Source organism: Seriola dumerili, unplaced genomic scaffold (genome assembly GCF_002260705.1).
Source record: "Seriola dumerili isolate Sdu_G_001 unplaced genomic scaffold, Sdu_1.0 BDQW01000068.1, whole genome shotgun sequence".
Classification (NCBI taxonomy): domain Eukaryota; kingdom Metazoa; phylum Chordata; class Actinopteri; order Carangiformes; family Carangidae; genus Seriola; species Seriola dumerili.
Window position 1 is genome coordinate 9,265,376 of NW_019174323.1, and position 21,782 is coordinate 9,287,157.

The window sequence follows — 21,782 nt, forward strand, 5'->3', positions numbered from 1 at the left end:
CCAGATTAGCTCGCATAATTGGAGCCTGTTAAAGATAAAGGCAGTGGGGATTTTTTAGTCATTTGTGTTTGTGTTTTTTTCAAAGGGGACAAAATGATTATTGCATTAAGGGTTTTTAAATTTAGAACCACCTCAGTTTTGCCAAGTGAAACTCTTATTTTACCAGCAACACATTGGTAGTACACGTAGGAAATGTACAAGGCTAGTTACTTAGTTTGACCTCTATATAAATGGATGTAAATAATAAAGATATATTCTGTTGGTTGGACAGAGATAGATCAGCTTCTTAAATGTGAGATGCTTCTGCTTTTCTCTGTTTTACATCTGTTATTTGTATCCTCCATTTTATAGATTTATAAGAGGAGGAATTTAAACATCTCACCTTGGCCTCTTGGGGGCAGTTTTTACTCTTTTCTTACATTTTATAGACAAAACAATCAATCACAAAATCAGAAATCAGTGGAATAATCAATAATATAAATACCGCTACCATTACAGCTGGATATGTTTGTGCTTTTAATTTTGGATAAACACTAAGAGGCATAAATACTTGTAGGTTTTATATGATAAGGATGGGAAATATGTAATGTCTCATGTCACTGAGTTTATAGTGTGTAGTATATATATATATCACATGTAATATAAGGTGGTTATATATAGATACTATACTACTAATTATAATATATATATATTACACAATATATAATTACATCAATATATACACACAATGCATATTTAATAGTATATATATATATATTATTAATATTATATAGAGGTAGTATAATCATAGTATCTCGTCATACACTGTGGAGCGCTCATCGGAAAACCACGCACGAACGTACGACACACGCGCGCGCGCACACAGTGCAGTGTGTTGCCTGGATGGAAATACTAAGAAGTGTCTGTGTTGCAGCTCGGGTTGCTTTCTTCTTTAAATGGCAGATTATGGAGATCAAAGGGAAACAGTTGGAGAGGAGATAACTGTAGAGTTTTGCCTGGTGGCCATGCTGCAGCTGTCCCCACCCCTCCACCCCTCGTCAAGAGCTCGGTTTTGAAGCTGCAGTGACAGGCCATGTATATGAATCTCATTCCTTGTTCAGTATAATATGTAAGAGATGTGACACTGTGAGAAAATCCTGGAAGAAAGAACATATTTCTCAGCTGTGAGATTAATGTCTTTCTCACTGGCCTTTGTTTATAAGGAAAAGACAAAAAATAAGAGGCAGTAGAAACTGGAGGCAGAGGGAGTTATAAGTGTTGTGTCTTTACCTCACTAAATGGGATAAAATCATTATAATAAATCACAACAGGGGCACAACAGTGTAATAATGCACACTGGGGGCTCTGTTTCCATGTATCATACCACATGCAGCACAGTCAGTGATGCAAATAGCAGTCACCTACAGTAGGACATGGTGACTGGTTTTCGTAATTACGTGATCAGAGGCGCACGGCACAATTGCACCTCAGATGGAAATTAACTGCGCTCAGTGGTGTAAGACGCCTAAGATTTGATTGCCACATTGTTGGCTCAAGTCTGGCAGGGGATCTTTTCAGAGACATGAGATTCATGAGTATGGGAGAAAATATGAAACAGAACCAACCATGATAAAGCTAACCATGTAATACAATAAAACACAGGATCATAAAAGAATAAAGATTGAGTAGAAATAGGATTTAAATTTGGGAAGAAATAGACACTATAGAATCAATGGAACAGAACAATAAAACATATTAAAATTATGAAAACCCTAAGTTGTGTGAGACTTTAAACAAGATTTTAAAACATCGACAATTTAATTCATTCTGACATTGGAAAATAATTTATACCAAAGCTTTGGGGCACATTCATGAGATTTGAGTTCAGTTGTCAGCCCCCTGTTCCCCCTCCTACATGTTTTCATGTTTTCTGCTGCTCTCTACTGTCAGCTAACAAATGGTGAAAATATGCATTTAAAAAACGAAGCAGGAAATGGGTTGTGAATTAGTAAAGTGTGACACAGGCTGGCTTGATTTGTGACAACTCACCTGTTTTCATTCCCTTTTGAAGCAGGTGAGACTAAAGTCTACAGTCGACTAAAATCCTGTTTGTGCTGGTTCAAAGCTGTGCGGTGCAATGTCATAAAAATAAAATCCTGAAATCCAATTTACCACCCACACACACATACAAATTATTTACTATATTTTAGAGGTTTAAAAACACCAGGGAATTGCTTTAAATTGCAACAAATGATAGTTATCTGATCAGCCCTAAAATAACCTGCTGCAGGTTACAAATTACCTCAGTGATTGCTTGCCATGATGAAGTGTAGTTGTGTTTTGGTGGTGCTTTGTTTTTCTCCTGGTCTATACTAAAATCTGTCAAATGTTATTTTACCTTTTACCAGCCAGAAATCTTCCTTTTAGAAAACTTAAAGCTAAGGAAAAATACATTTTATGATCATCTTAATATTTTTATTAATACACATTAAATATTTACACAAACATGTTACACATTGTTTCAGTGACCAGCTGCTGTTCAGTATTTTTCCATTTGCCTGACTTAAATTACAAATCCTCTTCCTATAGAGCCACAATAGGTTTAATTAATTAGGGTTTAGTTGGCTAAATTGTAACAATTTAGAGCTTTAAAAGCAAAATCTTTACATCCATGAAATGATTATCTAATGCGATTTTACCTTAAAATAAAGTAAAATATCCTGTCTGTGTGACAGAATACAAAACTAGCCCTAAGAGCAAACTAGAATATAGTTTTCAAAAATAAAAATGTCTTTCCACAACTGAAGTCACTGTATTTTTAACCATCATTTACAAGAAATATACTGTATAATATTAGTCATGCAAAATCAAATGTGCTAAGATGATACCCATCATATTGGCTATGAGACATTAAACTGTGTTCTGTGGGGGTGGAGAGAGACAAACCTTGTTTTCATGTTATGTTGTGGAAAAGTTTTTCAAATATCTTAGGAGCCAGAAGTTCATGAGTCAGTTTAGATGGGACCATTGATTTTCCTGTTGGGGCTCATATTCACCATGCAGCATCGTTAATGACTCATTATTCTAATCGAAGGGTAATGAAGATGGTGAAGTATGGTTTTAATTGCAATACTGATAGTGCAGATTATCTTAGAGAACAAATTTAATTAATCTTCTGTACTGTGACTCAGTGCCTTGAGTAAGTGAGAGCATTTTAATTTATTTGTGCCACCGCAGTCCTTGAAACAGCGCGGAGTCAAGTTTTTAAGTTCAGTGCAAATACATTATGACATGCCAACTTGATTTCACAACTGCCATTTTGGATTTACTCAGTATCAGCTTGTGTGTATGCGACAACATCCACTCGCTGAGAACTTTATTAGAGGCACCATTCTAATCCGGGATAGGGCCTCCCTCTGCTGTCAAAACAGCCTCAGGCCTTTGTGTCATGGATTCGACAAGATGTTGGAAACATTCCTTTGAGATTCTGGTCCATGTTGACACGAGTGCATCACACAACAATGCCACAATCAAAGTCACTGAGATCACACTTTTTCCTCATTCTGATGTTTGATGTGAACATTGACTGCAGCTCTCGACCTGCTTCTGCATGGTTTTGAGCATTATACTGCTGCCACATGATTGGCTGATTGGATAATTCCATCAATAAGCAGGTGCACAGGTTTTCCTAATAAAGTGCTTGGTGAGTGTAGTGTTGTATACATTTTAAATATTATGGTGTAAATTTGTGACAGTAATACAAACTGTGTTACTCTTACAGATACCATGTGTCGCCGTGTGAAAAAACCGCCAAGCAGATATTTTAAACCTAGATAAACAACTCTGCTTAATGTAACGGTTAAAGTTGCGTCTAATTAATAAGAGAACATCTTTGCATGAACTGTGAATTGAACTGGTTGTTGAAGTCAAAGACCTTTACCTTTTACTTCTCATTCTTGTCTTTCAATGTTAAATCCTTGTGTAGTTGTTCCTCTTACATGATCATTTCGTGTTATTGTGACACATTATCTTGCCCTTGTACATAGAGGATGTGTGCTGTATTTACATTTGAGCACATCACGCTCATTTCACCAGTCTTTTTGAATTTCAGAAACTCATTTCGATACAGTCTGAATAGAAAAATGCGGCAGGCTGTCTAATTTTGTGAGTCTCATTACAAATCTTTGGCTGGTGCAGCAGAGTCTGTGCCCTCCTTTACCTCAGCCCTGCTAACTGAGACTGACAGCCCCAATCAGTCATTGTAGAGTGTTGACAGTGTGAGTTTGATTAGCTTGACTGTTAATGACTGTGGGAGTTCACACACACACACACACACACACACACACACACACACATACACACACACACATACACACACACACACACACACACATTTCTGCCACTTAAGAGGACATGCACTGTATTACAATAATTTTCTGAATGCTTACCCCTATCCAAGCCATGCAATATATGCTGAACCCAAACCCTGGCCTTAATCAAACCCAATCCAATTAAAAAAAAAACAAGTTTTAGCCTCAAAATGTAATGTTAACCATTGTGGGGACCTGGCTTTTATCCCCAGATGGTCTCCACAGTTCATATAAGCACACAAACACATTTTACTTTGCTGGTGGTTGATCATAATCAATAGAGGTCATGCACATGAGGTTATCGTACATCTAAGTCCCCATGGTCACCTTGCTCTTTACACTTATCTCTACCTCCATATATATGAATGTGTGGCTATAGCATCTTTGGTAGTTGCAGGGTCGAGTTGTGAATCTTGAGGAGATGTAAGTTTGAATGGCATGATTGTTCTTAAACTGTACACCCCCTTATATTTATGATTCATCTCACCAGTGAAATCTGATTTGTCATAAAGAGAAAATGAGAATCTTGAGAAAAACAGGGATCCCTACAGTTAAAAGGATGTGAGGATTTCTGCAATGATTTTTCTTTTCCAAATCATATCAAACTTCTAGCTGTACATGTTGAAGCTTGGAGTGACTCACATCCTGCATCAAAATGAGGGCAAAATTTTTCCAAATGTATCCTGGGAATGGAGCCTGCATGCCAGTACCTACTACATTAAGTTATTTTAATGGTTTAGACACATGCCATGGATTTCTGTTATATGCTGGATTTGCCAGGAGTTTACGCAGCCTCAAGATATCTGGTGACCAGATATGGGCTCTAGTGCACTTTTTGGCAGAGGACACTAAAAGGTTCTTTAATGCATTAGAGATTAAGTCACCTGCTGTGGGTCCTGATGATTCAAGTAAAATCAGATTAATTTATTTTTTCCAAATAATAACCTCTGGATTAAGGGCTGAGAGAAGCACATTATATAGAAACAATATGATGGAGATGCAGAGTAGATACGTAGATAGTTTTCTGACTGTTGACTATCAGGAACACACTAGAGAAACATTAGGACAGCACAAAATGATTAAACTTGGTTTTCATTAGGTTTGTCTCTGGCATCCTTGGCCTACTTCCCTCAACACCCAGACACCTCTTACCTGCCCACTTCTTACCCTCCCTCGCTGCTGACAATTTGTACATCACCCAAGAGGTCAGTCATATGGTCCGCAATGCCCAGTAATGGATTTCCAACAGAGCAAGGAACCAATTACATGTCACCATTAAGTGTAAAAAGGTAAAAAAAGTAGCACAGCGTCACAAAAACCGGGGGATGCAAATCAAACCTGACAAGTTTGACAGTGTAGACGTACTGTTGAAGAGAGACGATGTGTACTGTTCGTGCATAATCCAAGAGACTTTTTTCACCCACATCAAGTTGAACGACTAGTCACTGAAATCTTTTTACTTTTCTATTAAATTTTTGTTGCACAGGCGACTGGTTGATACATGAATCCTTGCCAACAGACACATTATCAACATGACAACCATTTTATGATCAGTGGTTTAATTTGCAGTGACCAAAAGCTAATCACAGTCATTCAAAGTTTTCCATTACTTTTATGGCATCAGTTATCAGTGGAATTAAATGAGGTTAGGGTATGGTGCCAGTACCAGCTCCAAAAAGTTTCACCTAGCTTCGAATGTGATCACTGGTCCTCCTCCTCCTTCTGTTTATTCTCCCAAAACTGCCGGTGAACCAACTGTACAGACATTAGCTGTAAGCCAGATGGCAATGGATGCACCAACACTGTGTGGTAGTCAGTCTTTGTACACTTACGAGGCAGATTCATAGCCATGGATACACACACATTTTGTTTCTCATCTTGAAACATTAAAAATCTTGCATCTTTACATCTAAGCAACTGAGGCAAATCCATGTCAACTTGCATCTTTCTCCTGACTTTGTATGCAATCACGCCACCTCTAAAACACATGAAACAGTCACACTTAATACACTGTGCACTATTCTTTGTGGTGGTGTGCTGGGGATCCAGCATCGGCGTTGGGATAAATAAACGGCTAAAAAAACAATTATTCTCATCCTCTGAAGGTGTGAGCTCAGGTGTCTGAGACACTCCATTAAGTCAACAGCCATCAGAGTGGTTAATGCTACTTGTCCAAACAGCTTCAGTCTCCACTAACTAGGAAACTATCGAAGTATGGCACCTGCACTGTGTACACAGACTACCCTGCTATTCACGTGTCTAATTTTGTCATTTATTTGCATTTTTTCTGTCCTGTATATGTTTCTTTAAACTCTGTGTGAATGAGTTGGCCCATATTGTACTGTATCTGACAGTGTGATAGTGCACATGTAGTGAATCACTGAAGTTGGTCAGTCTGTTGGCTGGTTCAACACTTTGGTCCAGAGGACACTATTTTCCAAAGCTGCTGGTATGATTGTCATGAAAGTATGGCTACTCACTGTGCCCTGATTTTTTTTAATTGACATACTGACCTTTTGTTTAGCATCATAATTCGTCCAAAATTTCACCCTAAACACTTTGCTCCATGAAAAAGTATCTTGAAAACTAAAAGCCAAATGCTGTTGCTGATTATTCATGGACCACGGAGGCCAAATTTTTTTGTAAACAAGGACATGGTTTCCATTTGCACTTACCTGATAAAATCCAATGACCTCCAGGGACAGAGTTCTGTCATATGAAGGAAGGATATCCAGTTCTATAATGAAACTTAACAACCCAAAATGATGCAAATGCAAAATGAGAATGTGTTCATTTAACGCAGGTTGTCACTATACTGGGCAATGGATTCTTGAGGACACTGGCACTGACGCACCATCTATTCCAAGTCCTTTAAATTGGAGTAGTTAGCCTGTGGCTCTACCTCTCTCTGAACCTTGCTGTCTACATAAACTGTGAGAACTGTGGAAAAGTGCAATAGTTACACAAAAACTGCTCTCTCCTCAGACATGGAAGAGCCAGCACTATTTCTAAGTTTTGACACGCGTGAAGTTGGCTTTTGAGTGTTCCTACTTCCTGCTGGCTACTGTACATGACCAGCTGCTGACTGAGGACATTTTCTGTGTTTTTTAAATCTCTCTTTGGAGTGGTGGCAAACGATTTAAGTCATTTGTTACAGAAACTCTGAAATGGCTCAAATGTGGCACATGCTTCAATTTAAGAAACACACACACTGAGGCACACACAGTGGCAGGCCCACACACACACACAAACTGCACATTCTGTCAGCAAAATGCATTCACGTTTTGGTATTTTGCTGAAATGCTGACATGAATGAAAATATTGTGCCTCCAATTCCGGCAACGTGCCTCGAAAATCAAGCAGAAAATGCTTAACCTGCTGAAATATGCAGCTGCCAGGAGACATGACATTGCACAAAAAACGTTGACTGAAAATTCAAGTGCTCTCCATTAGGATTCATGCATCTCATGTCAACATGTGTGATTAGGTTAGATGCAGTGAAGTATGTAAGGTGAGTGGTGTTAGCCACTGTATGTTGTTGTGTATTGAAGAGGTTTTGACCCTGTAAAAGGGTTCTTACATGTGAATTTGATGGCTACCTGATAGCATGCCAAAAGACTGAAGCTGACAGATCTAAAAAAAAAAAAAAAAATCTGCATCCTCATTGGTTGATGATGAATATAGAAATCATGGAAATAAAGGAGCAGCATTATTTTTGTATTACAGTGTGTAGCTAGTTATTATTCCTCCGTGCCAGCGACAACCAGGGCTAGAGGCAATATTATGACCGTCCATCCATCCCATTATCATGAACACAATATCTCAATAACACCTTTAGGTAACTTCTTCAAATTTGGCACCAACCTTCATTAGGATTCAATGATGAACTGGTTAGATTTTGGTGATCAAAGGTCAAAGTTCAAGGTCCCGGTGATCTCACATTCTTGTGAATGCAATATATCAGGAACGCCCAGAAGGAATTTCATTACTTCTCGAATGAACTAAGCTTCTAATAGCTTATATTTTATTTGTTTGTTTGTCTGACTGGCTTTCACACAGTCTATACTAACATTACTCAGTTACAGGTTAACATAACCTGTAACTCCACCATCTAACATAGTTAGTTGATAAGCTAACACTCCACCTTAAAGTAGGCTAGTGGTTAGGTTGCTAACTAGGTACTAAACTAGTTAGGCTGACATGCTAACAATAGAGTGCTGCAGGAATGAGTCCTAAAACCTGGAATCCAATGGAAAAATCACATTGGCTTTCAGTCATGGGAAACAGGGTAATGCTAACTTTCTTATTGGCCAATAAAAATAAGTCATCCCTGCAGCACTCTATTGCAGTTCACATAGAACTAATAAATAATGTTTTTGTTTGTTTGTTTGTTTTTTTTTAGGGAAGGAAAGGACATCAACTAGCCAACTCTTGAAAACCAGACTATCACTACTATTCTCCAGATTATGAGGCAAACGTTGCTTTTCTTTAACAATCTATGAGAGCTCTTAAAATTACTGACCTCTGTGATAAATCTACAGATGCTAGCTTATCTTCGTAAATGTAGCCCTGATAAACACACCAGTAAGCAGTTGTCATCTCTGAAGCCGCTGATGTACGATCCTTCAAACTCACAGCTTCATTGCAGCTCAGAGAGGGGCATTGAGACAGAAAGCTGCTAATTACTAAGTTCATGAGGCGGATAAAGCTGCACACAGACTTTAAATATCAATAAGTATGTGCTGCACATCTGCTGACTGCCGCTCAGCAGGCCTGATTGGACTCAGGCTTATCTCATTTCAAGCAGATGGCGGCAGTTTGTTTTAAGTGTGCTTGATACAGACGCGCAGAAAGCTATGGAAGGGCAGAGGGTTGATAAAGGAAACAAACACACAACACAACAAACACTGCTCTGTCTGAGCAGCACTGATAGTGTATTTATGCTTATTCCCTGCAGATCAGCTTTATCTTTCAGTGTTTGTTTATCCTTTTACAGCTAGTACAAAAGATTCAGAATCACAAGTGTTAACTCTGAATACATCATGTGCATTAAATTTGATTTGATGTTTAACCTGTTTTCAAAATGCATCTTCTTGGCATAAACATGATATGGAAATGAATGATCATAGTTAGAGTAACTCAAATGATGCTTCACCAGAACATCCCAAGAATATTACTTTCTTATTGTACCAGACAGGGCAGTTATTGAATATAATTTGGTCTATTTACATTAAACTAAAAAGATTTAAAACTAAAACTGATGCCTTGTGGAAAGTCTATGGAAATGAAAAGTCTCCGCAAGCTGACAGCCTCCTGTAAACTTCACAATAGTAAGCTAGCATTAGCTTACATTTGCTACTGATCTGCTGTTTTGTCCCAGCAGCGTAGCAGAAAAGACAGTAAAAACGTGATTAATTTTGAATCTCCTGATTATTTTTATTTTAATGAATGTGGACAATAGAGCTGCTGCTTCTGCTTATGTCCTTTGCAGACCAATCACAGTTTCCTGTGATTTTTCCGTGACCAGAGGACACCAGTCCTGGATTTCACATTGAACAAATTCAATAGAAGTTTATAGACCCTGGGGTGAAAATGGGGCCCACAACACTCCAGTTGAAAGTAGGACAGATTACCGTGGGGAGCCTGATCTGGACTGGATGGTGCCCTGCAGGTAGAAATTCTCATGAAGCCGCTGGCTCTGCCAGCTGTGGCTGTGTGAGTTTAAATAGACAGTGACAGCCAGCGGGAGAATTTGCCTGTTGGCTGCCAGTCGTGCCCTAAATGTACTTTGTCACAATAAAGATGATTTATTTAAAGACCACACAGTGCAAGGCGGGGGCAGCATTTTAAGCCATCATGGAAATTAGACCTTCACTCTCCACCTTTTTGTTTCCAGTGGAGAGAGCTTAGCGGAGCTGTCAATGGCAGTTTTAATGGATGCTAATTCATCCACCAGAGCTCATCATAAATGCCTAGCTCTCTGCTTGTTGTGTAAGCAATGAATGGCATCATCATTACTGCAAAAGCAGCAGTGCACTAACCACTTCTGTTTTATGACTCAAAAAAGCTGTGAGCTTCATGCTATTGTGGAGTGGAAAACATACCATTCAATTTTCATTATTTGACAATGTGTTTTGCAAGCTTAACAGAAAAAACCTTGTCAACAGAGGCAGAATTTTTTAGTATTTAAATTCCACGTTCCTCAGTGCTTAATCCTTTCTATTTGATTAAACCATTTGTTATGACTGACTGCTATTCTGCAAATAGAAAGATTAGTGTTAGTTAAAGATAGAGTGAGTAGGATTTTCTGATCTGCACCGTATACACAGACTCTGCAGTAGTGACTTGTGATGGCTTTGGTGGAGTAGAGAACATTTTGGTGAGAGAAAAGCAGCTCATACAGTGTGTGAGATGGTCATTATACAGTATATTAACACAATCTGTATAGGCTCTTTTGTCTGTGTAATATGTTTTTAATGATACTAAATACTATATGCTATTAGCTGTAGTAACACAACATACCATGTGCCCAAAATACTCATTCTGTCTCTATAATAAAAGTTTTTATTAACATATATTACAAACAGGACTGAGTTGTTTAATGGGATTTGATTACAAGCTCTTTATTGAGTGCTAATATTAACCAGCTCAACAGACCATTAAAATGACACCGTGGGCCTGGCTTCAGATTTATGATGTGTAAAGGCCCCGATGTCAACACCAGATATTATACAAACACATTTGCACATTTGTGGTTTCCAAAATGAGGGGACAAAAAAAAGAACATGGTTAGTGACTGTAGGCTGAACAAAACATTGTTATATACCTTTGTCTCATTGAGAGGGGAAAAGATGACAAAGTAAATACAATGAATCTTGAGTTGATTGGAGTTTGAGTGAATAAAAGAGAAATTAGAGGGCAAACTGTCCCAAACCTATGGGGTTAAGTCAAGCCAAACTGAGCTTGGTCTGAGAATCAAAGGTCAGATATATAATATCTATCATAATGTGAAAAATATTCCCACATGACTAAAATAATCTGCACTGAAGTTTCCCTTCTGCCATTTGACCTGATATAGAGTCACCTACACCACACCAGCTCTGGTCTTTGGCACTCTTTGACTAAATCTGCTGCCATCCTTAAATCAATCTCCAGAGATGCATCATTTATTAACATATTTTGATGGTAATATTGTTGCAAAATGTTGTGGATTCCTTTCACATTAAATTCAGTGAAATAAGGAAACAGTCCTAATTCAGATGTTAATGTCACAAAGCATTAACACCACACAGAGGAGGCTCATCAGGGGATGTTGGTAGGTGTCAGAAATGAGAGCATGGCTCCACACTGCCATGATGTTTCAGGCTGAAGACAGAGAGCCCGGTTCAGACAGATGATCCTAGGAAATGCATTCACCATGAAACGAGCCAAAGCAGCCTTTCCTCTGATGCTTTCGCTCTGATTCGCAGCTATGAAAGCTTCTCATCCCCCCTTTTTTTCCGCACTTCATGGAAAGATGCCATTTCTCTCCCTCTGTGATTGCTGTGATGTTGAGTCACCCAGAGACTAATCCTGAGAATAATAGAGATTAAGCTTTTCCCCAGTTTTTTTTTCAAGGTGCTATAATTTCTCCAGCTCATAATCTTTTATCCCTTCTCAATAAGGGAAGGTTGGTTGCTGTGACCTACACTCCCAGCCTCCATGGAAGAAGCTATCTTCCTGCATGGAAAAAGAAAGCGAATACAGATTAGAGAGTGGGAACTGGCTAATTTTAATGTGTGGAATAATACACATAACGTAGGGGGAAATCAGAAGTGACACAAGCGCAACCTCCTGCTCAATTCACTGTTTTCTTTTTGCTGAGAGTAAATGTGTAATGGATTAAACAGTGTGTTTGCCTGCTCTCACCTGGAATTGTTATCATGTGCAGCTAATAGCTTACTACCTGCTCTAGAAACAGTGTGCTGCTTCCACAGCCCAGGAGAACCATATTGGATAGTTTGTGGGGTTACAGCTTATGCTTAAAAAAAAAAAAAAGCCAGTCCTGGATGTCAGCAGAATTTAGGCTAACATTAGCAGCTCTGTCATGCTCTTTGTTGGCTTTTTAGGGAGGTTTACACTCCCAACAACCCCAGCCAACATGACACAAGCTAGCACAATGTTTGCTTAATACAGCAGTTAGTCCTCATGCCAGAAGCTTTTACTCATGTAATGTTAAAAGTAAAAACATTATACTTCTTCTTCATTACACTTGACATCATGATAATACTCAATAAACTAAGGTAGCTCTACACTTGAGATCATCATCTGGTGAGGATGCACATTTTTTGCATGTATTTAACTGTAGCCTCATACTTTTAGCATATGTAGCCATAACATATTTAAGACCTTAAAAAAAATAATATAAAATGAGTCAGCTGAAAACAGCAAACAGCATTTGTGCTGTTCAACTACAGAAAGCTTGACAGGCATAGCGGGGACAGGGCTTAGCCATGGGTGTATTAAGGAGAAGTGAGTACTGTGCGAAAAGTTGCTCACATGGTGCATTCACCAAGAAAGCCTCCACATTCCTCCTTCCTCCTCTCCAGCTCACTTCTTGAGCCCATACAGTATGCACACTAGAGTCCTTCCCCAGAGGAGCCAGTTGAGAGCATGTACATCTGACTTCCGCTAGCTGGAGTCGGCTTCTTACTGTTGGCTTCCCACACACATGTGAATTGGATAAAATTATTTAATACATACAATGTTACTGGGCAAATGGATCAAATTCTCATGATAATCAAAATCATTTTTGTGGGGTTTTTGATTGACAGTTTTAGAGCTAATCCCTTTCCAATAATTGTGGATGGTTAAAATGTTTTTTGGGCCAGTGTGCATCATATGATGAATATGTTGCAATTCCTGCGCAGCTAGTTCACCAAAATTGCTTTACTGCCATTGAGCTTCTTGGTTTGCTTCTGTGTTGTACGACCCACATGCACATAAGTGTTTCCCCCGCTGCCCCCATCTGCACATTTCCTGAACAGCCCATAGACTTTTACATGGATAGTGTCACAAAAAGCCCTCACTTTTCCTGGGTCTAGGAAAGTTCATTATACAATACAGCCATGGATTAAGACATCACATCACAAAGAGTAGTTTCCAGTGTGAGGTATCTTGTAAACAGTTTTACAGACATCTTTTTCACAATGTTTGTTGGTTTGTTTTCCTTGAATGTGAGGTTATCTTTGATGGTTAAGTAAACCACTGCACTTAGTCTTTTTCTTTTAGCTTATGGGTGCTGTTATTGAGTTCATGACTGTGAGCTCATGAAGTTTTAATAGTGATGAGTGACTATTTATGAAACTAATCAAAGCCTGGTGGTTAACACATTCCTAGTATGATTGGATGAAACTAATATAACCACAGCTTTCGTCCATCTTGTCAAGTTCCCATGACAGGAAGCCTTTGTGACACTTTCTGAATGCAGACAGGATGGGTAACTTGAAAAGTACCATCCTGTCAGACTTGTGTTCCTTTCGTTGCCTGATGTTGGACAAATTCTCACAGATGATGGCAGCTTCTAGTTTGTTCAGTGCAAAATGCAGTTAATTAAACGTCTCGCCCTGATGTGTTTTGTGAATATATGCGTAGGAGATTAATGAGATCAATTTCAGATTTGTGTAGGAGAGGGAATCAATGTCCCCAAAAGTCATACTGACAGGCAGATTAAGCACATCGGCCTAGCAGAGGGAAAAAAAACAGTCTCTCATCAGCCTGTGGTTGTCTCTCAATGTCTCTCTTTCACTTTCTCTCATTTCTCACTACTCTTTCATTTGCTCTTGATTCAGTGTAATGCAATTCAGTAGACTTTATTGGCATCAGCGGTACATGAATAGTCCTGGTTGAACATTCAAATGAAAATGGAATTCATCAAAAACAAATTCAATCAGTAAACACGTGTTACTTGTGTGTGATTTTGCGAATGTGTGTTTACCAGGGAGATCTGTGGTGCTCATTACACATGCAGGAGCAAATAAACAGTAATAATTATAATCACGCCTCTCACTTCAAACGCTAATCTAAACATTAGCAAAGTACACTGGAGTGGGTGGAAATTCTCTGAATCAACAGAATAAACTGTACTAAAATAAAACAACAAATAATCTAATGTATATTTGTCAAAGATTAAAATGTAACAATACGGCTTTATTAAGTTGAATGTTTAGTTGGTGTTAGCACTGACTGTCCCCCATGTTTGAATGTTTTGTGACTATGAAGCATTGGTGGTTAACCCCTCACTGGTCCGTCTGATGACCAGATGTGGGAATTAAATCTGTTTTAGTAGTTCATGTTTTTCAGTCCCAAAATATAAAATTTAAATTTGCCTGTTCTTTTGAGAATAGTATACAAGCAACATAACAACATTTGGTCTAGACTGTATTACCTTGACATTTTGTGCACAAGTTCATACCCCACCCCCAACCCTTCATCTAGCAACATCAACAGTTTGTTCACGACTCCAAAAATAATGACATTCCCATCAGTCTCAGTTGTACTTTGAGTTTAGTGCTAATTAGCTAATGTTAGCATGCTAAACTAAGAACATGGTAAACATTATAAGCATTAAGCATAAGCATTATCATGTGAGCATGTTAGCATGCTGGACATTAGCAATAGCTCAAAGCAAGACTGAGCCTGAAGGAGCTGCAATCATGGCTGTCTAGACTCTTGTTTGATAATCCGAAATACGTTTGCATATTTCACTACCAATGAGGCATTTGCTTGGATTACTCTGAATGAGATTTAAAACAAATTATGGCAAGCTTTTACATTTTGTTATATTCTCTGCCAGAGAAAAGTTACCCTGAGGCATTTGTAGCTGCAGGCAATAATAAAACAAGATGTGATGTGATTGTCGCTGCTCTGTTAGCTGTTGCCTGTAGTAAACATTGGGTCACCTGCATGGAAACAATTTAACAAATCTCTCTAGCTTCTGTTCAAAACCCTTTTGTATGATTACTATAACCATGTGCCTGTATTAAGTATTCTCTCTGCAGTACTGTCGATAAAATGCATGTTTTGAATCTGAAAAGATTGTTTTTCCTTTTCCATTCGCCTTCCTCTGTTCTGTCTCTCTCCTCCGCTCAGCCTTCAAGAACCATTTTGAATATGAAACCAGATTAGTAAACACATACTAATGCTCAAGGACTTTCGAAGCTGCCTCTTCCCCAGAGATAAAACATGAAATCCACATTGCAAAAGCAGAAAATTTGGGGAAATTGTTCTATTGTTGTTGTGGTTTGTGGTTGAAATAACATCATAACTTTATCATTCTCTCTCTGCAGTAAGTGTACATGAACAGTACATTTAATGATATCCTATGTTTTGGTACTAGTTTAGCAACAGTCTCTTACTCTATACTATACTGTACTCTTTGCTATGTTTTGATAATTCAATTTATTTGCAATTTTATTTGTTATCTTACCCCAAGGGAGAATAAATTTTTCAGTCAGGGTAAATGTGTACATTGTGTTTTAGTGAGTCACCTGTCTTTATCCTCCATCATCAGTTAATTTCATTCAGTTTTTCTATGCAGGAGAATCCACCAACCAGCCAATTCTCCCTTCAGCCTTCTCATCAACCTCCTCTTGACATTTTCCACCCCACTAAGGCCAGACCTCCCCTCCACCCTCTCTAACCACACATTTTTAATCTATACCATGTCAAGCTCTGTCTTTCAAATGGAAGAAAAACTCATGATATTATATTGTATAAACACAGATGGCTGGTTTTAAAACGTCCCTGATTTTTCTTCCCCTTTTTTACCTTAAGATATTTCAACTGCAGCGAAAATGGAGTTTCGGCAGCAAAAAGCAGAAAAATACTTAACTTTGAATTAACTTTTCTTCTTTGAAGCGTCTGTTCATAGACATTCAACAGACATATACATACTGTCATGATTCTGCTGCAGCATTGCCTTCTAGCTGTACAGGCACAACCCAAATGAATACAGCAAGTTTGATTCTCGTTTTCAAGGTTTCATCATCATTCAGGGAAATGTAGGGAATCACCTATAGAAATAAATTTAGTTCAATTAACCTGAGGAAAAGGAGCAGTAACTACCTTATCTCAACAAAAAACACTCTTGATATGATGTTACCATCTATACTGCTCTTGTATTTTAAACTTAACAACCTCAGTATACAGGCACTAAAGACATTCTCTAAACACCATGCTTATGTAAGACAGTGTGAATTTTAATGTGAGCACACTAATGTTTACTTTGGGTCTAGACAAAGGTCAGTGCCTTGGTGTTCTTTAAAGCATGAGCGGTCTGAAAGCATTCAAGGCAACCAAAATAAAGCGTGGTGAGATGAGAGGTCATGCGGAAAGAGATTTCAAAGTAAAATGTGATTTTGAATGAAATTGCTGTGGGGTTCATCAGATTAAACACCTCGGAGGTAAAGTAATGTATGCTAGAAGATAGAACATTGGTGAGCAAAAAAGACCAAACAAATATGTACTTAAAAATGTACAGTATGTACTATCTACCACTCACCTTAAACCTCAGTCAAATTTCCTTTACTCTTTACCTTGAGTGACCTGTTTGAAGGATCTGAGAAAGAATCAAACCCCACAATCACACACACTAGTGCTGTGTTTAAAGGCCAGAGACATTTGTCAAGATAAACTATGGACTTGTGAAGCAGGAAAAGGCCACACAAAGGCGCTCATCATTTATCTCCAGCTATTACCAAATACATTAAAGCTTTTCTGAGTGAATCATTTGCTGTAGGGAACATTGATTTCATATGCCATGTGCTGTGGTGGCTCTCGACAAATCTTCAAAGGTGATTTTTAGATAGAGAAGATTACAGAGGAGTTAGAGAAAACAGCTGTCACATTGATGTGTTTATGTACTTGTGATCATCCCTGCTATAGGTGCACTGTCCCAGAGTCAGGTCCACCCGCTCCTGGGGTCCTTGCCTCTGCCAGGTCGAGCCCTCCAGCCGCAGACTCACGCCCAACTGGAGCACTTTCTGCCGCTCAGAGTCAACGGCTCCTCGCCACTCAGCCTCTTCCCCAATTTCAACACGGTGAGATGCCGCATTTGTTGTCATGTTATATAGGAAAATATTTCAGGTCTGCATTGGCAGGTTCTCAATATCATTTAGCTCTGAACCAGTGGTAAACATATGATGAACACATCCCAAATATAACACTTCTCTCTCATACACACATATGCTGTATATGTTTGGTCTGGCTCTGAATGGTGAAGCAGCAGATGTTTATAGTCTACATTTAGCTTTAACCCTTAATGAGACTAATCAGAGGAAAGTGCTAAATGTATCAGGCATGTGGGAGGCTGGGAAAAGATTCCTGTCTGACACCCAAAGCTAAAAATATGACTCAACTAACACTGCTGCACTGTAGGGATTGAAAATATGATTAGAATTGGCCAAAAAAGATGGTTTTAAAAAGTGTGAAATGAATTGCAATTTCTTCATCTTTTTTTCTGAAAAATATCATCTCTCTTCAGCAAAGACATCGATGTTTAACATAAAACTGTGCGATAATCCATTCAATCCCAGGATGACTCAAAGCAAAATTTCTTATTTTATTTAATCAAGCAAATCACACAAATCAGCTCTGACAAGTCATTCTTCACTGACCTGAAAGATGGTGGAAGCAGTCTGGATAATTATTTTGTATTTTTGTATTTGTGCTTATTCAGGGCCAACTCATCAACTGAAAGATAGAAATCTATGCTACTACACTAGGAACACAATACGACAACAAACTGAAATGCACTTTATTGAATTAATTAAGACCATTCTGGTCTACACAACAGGTTATAACATGTCCAACTGATGCTGTGAGTTACAGGAAGCAATTTGCCCTAAATATGAATGTTAAAAGAAATGTCTCTGTTTTGGAACAACAGGATTTGTACTTCAGTCCTTTTATTGATGCTACAGTAAATATTTGTCAGTATCTTTTAATCTGTTCTATTTACTCTATCTAATCTATATTAAATATAAATGATTTACTGGGAGATTATAAACATTTTCTAATCACTGTACATATTTGTGCAAAAATTGTTTTGTGGGTTAAATATTGATAATTTTGTGAAGAGGAGAATGACAGGTTTAGTTGAGCGGAGTGTGTGTGTGTGTGTGTGTGTGTGTGTGTGTGTGTGTGTGTGTGTGTGTGTGTGTGTGTGTGTGTGTGTGTGTGTGTTTCACCTCGAAGATGGACCCAGTGCAGAAGGCAGTGATCAACCACACCTTTGGCATGGCCCCGCCCAAGAAGAAACCTATCATCTCCTGTAACATCTGTCACCTGCGCTTCAACTCCACTGTAAGTCAGACACTTCACTGTCAGTCTTTTAGCTGATGTCTTTGTCTTTGAGTTTTCAACTGGTAAAACTGTATTTGGACAAAGTCTTTGGTGGAAGGTGGAAAACTAACTTTGACCACACAGTCTGTTTTTTAGTAGAGCGTACTCATGAATTAAATCAACCCATGTTTTCATATGATAAAATGAAAGAACTATTAAATCAACATTATCTCACTTACTAAGTGTTACACATTTTGACCCTGTTGATGCATGCTTAAAGCCATCTTTGCCAGATTGTCTTATCTGAAGGTTATTTTTTGATTATTTCTGCTGTCAGGCAACCACATATTTGAACCACATTTAATATGTTTACATACAACTGGTCTTAAAAGAACGTTGAACAGGCTATTCTTCGTATCAGGCCAATCAGCATACTTCTGCTGCTTCAGTTTTTTTAATCAATCACTGGGTTTTTAAAAGGAAACCAGTCAGCTAATTCTATGGGGTTTTTTTCTCCTTATCACACCTCCCACTTCATATTCATTTGGCTCCCATTCCTGTGGAGTTTGTTTATACATATTTGCATTTATATTGTCAGGAGGAACCTGGCAGAATGACAATGACTCTTCTTTGTATGAATTGTGAAACTTGAAGGAGGCAGGACACTGGTGATGGACCATTATCCTACCCTTACTTCCTCATTTGTCTCTTTCTCTTTTTCTACTCTTTACCTTTGGACATATAGTGATGCTGTCAGGAGTCTGTTTCTTAGCTAACAGGCTCTCTCCTCCTCCCCTCTGTGCTACCTGCAGCTGAGCTGAGAGTGCTGGTTGACCCAGGAGGTGGATGCCAGGTTGCAGGCAGGTACCAGGTCCCAACAGGGGGCAGCACTGAGCAGCTGGAATTTGCACCCCACAAAGAAAATTGGTTAAAGGAATAGTTCAGAATGTCTATTTGTGTTTTATACTCACTGCTTGTGTGGTACGTAGGGTTTCACTGTCACAGACGTCTGCCATTAAATTTCACATTGGACATACAGCTTCAGCTTGCCATCCAAAGTTGGGGAAAAAGGGCAGCAGTTCATTGTGCTAATTTTAATTGGTTATTTTAGTTTAGAGTTGTTTTTATTGAGTATACCAATGAGGAATTGTAATAAATTGAGGAAGAAAATAAATGGAAATGAATAATAAGAAAAAGAAGAAGAAGAAGAAATTTGGGAATAACAATGGGCCTTTTTTTAACACTGCTCTAATCAATATTTTTCTGTTAACAATGGATGCAAGTGGTTGCTTGTCGTGACAAACCCACAGTGAATTATCACTTGACTCTGTAGTCCCTCATTAGCTCTACATGTGTTTTGGCATCTTTTATACAGCCCACAACTTCACTATTTTGTTTCAGTCTCACTGCTCTCCTAGTGTCATTTCAGCAGCAGGCAGCCGTTTTCATTGAAAAGCCTGTAACCTGCCCAAAAATAAATGGCAAAGTTAGTGACTAGCTTGTGAACATAGTGGAGCAATTAGCAGCTAAAGAGGCAGATATCTGTCTCAGGAGTTGGTGGAGACCAGAACAGGGAAAAGAGGAGAGTGACTGTTGGGTTTAAATTTGACAGGTGGCTCAAAATAAATGCTGATGGAGCTTCATGTCTGCTGGATGTTGCTAACACATTAGATATAACAACTTAATATGGTTATAATAAGTGTTTACAGCTACTTCCACCGCCCACCTAAACTAAAGTTAACAATGATATAGTACTGTAAAATCATCTTGGCAGTGGCTGAAGTAGCAGAGTAGAGAGCAGGAGAGTGCTTTATTGAATTAAATGAGGATGCGAATTTGACCGTAATGGAAAGCTGAAGCTGTTTGTTAAGTATAAAGACAAAAATCGATGACTTGATAACTACTACATATAATATGTAGTAGTCTATAGGTTTCGGTTTCATAACTGAAACATATAAACTACAATATGAAAGGTGTATGTAAGACAGAAATAGACTAGACTATTCCAAATTATTCCTTTAAGGCTGTAAACTCACTGAAAAAGCATGAAAGTTTCAACCCTGAAGGATCAAACATGATATTATAATTGTGTTGCCCTTTTGTGGAGGACAGCTGCTGCTCGCTGTGTATGAAGAGTTTGGGCATCAGTGGTGAGAGAATGCGTAAAGCTGCTTGAATCGAGGTCAGCAGAGGTCAGACTCCTTCAGGTGTCTTTAACTGAGGTTTTTTTCTGTTGTTGTTGTTATTGGTTTATTTTTTTAGGTTACTATGGTGGAACATAGTAAACCCATACTACACTGGCATGCCAGATAGTTCGGTAGTATGCAGATGAGAGCAGCTTCATCCCTCTGACTCAGCTGAAAATCACGCTGAATGGTTAATGTGCACTGACATTCAACGTAGCCAAAGGGGTCATACACCCTTTTGCTCAGCCCTGAATTCCCCACCACACACTTTGACCCACAGTGGTGCCCGTTCTGTTTGTGTAGCAGGCCAAGCTTTATGCAAAGTGTTGAATGGGAGACTTGTATCCCCTCCACTCTGTGCACACAGTTGCTAAAAGATCACCTCTACACACTATGAGTTTGAGTGTACATTAGCAGGGGCTGTACAGCGTGTGCCTGGAAACTGGAATGGATAATTTGAGCAATGACAAATTATCTAACAGCCTTGTGTGAAGCCGGACACTTGAAGTCTTGTTACACTGTTCCAAACTCAGACTCTTTGTCGATTTAGGGAGTGCACTTGTGTCTTTTCATATAGAGAAAGTGATTAGTGTTGCAAAAGTGTGTGCTCTTAAAGAATAAGGCTGGTTATGTTTTTATATTTTTCTTGTTTTTAACAAATCCCACAAAAAGAACAAAACCAACAAAACCAACAATATGTTCCATCCAACCTCCCTAGATCAACCTCAAGCCCATTCATGCTTACTGAAGATTAAAAATGTGTCACAAATACTGTTTCATTTATAAAAAAGGGCTAAATAAGCTCATCAGCTGGGCACTGTCATTCTTTTTAGCTTAAATAGGAGTAAATACACCATTTGTCAGGGTCTATTGTCAGTGGCAGATTATTACACATTCGGCGCTCTAGTGAGTATTTACAGCACCA

General features: G+C 38.6%; 1 protein-coding gene across 1 annotated transcript in view; it reads left to right on the plus strand.

Moving 5' to 3' along the window:
* The window catches only part of LOC111220351 (zinc finger protein 385C-like), a 40,844-nt gene that overhangs the window by 12,389 nt on the left and 6,673 nt on the right, over window positions 1-21,782 (plus strand). Inside the window, exons 2-3 of the mRNA XM_022743414.1 lie at window positions 17,274-17,428; window positions 18,585-18,692. Of these exons, the coding sequence (XP_022599135.1) occupies window positions 17,274-17,428; window positions 18,585-18,692 (263 nt within the window). The remainder of the gene's footprint in view (window positions 1-17,273; window positions 17,429-18,584; window positions 18,693-21,782) is intronic.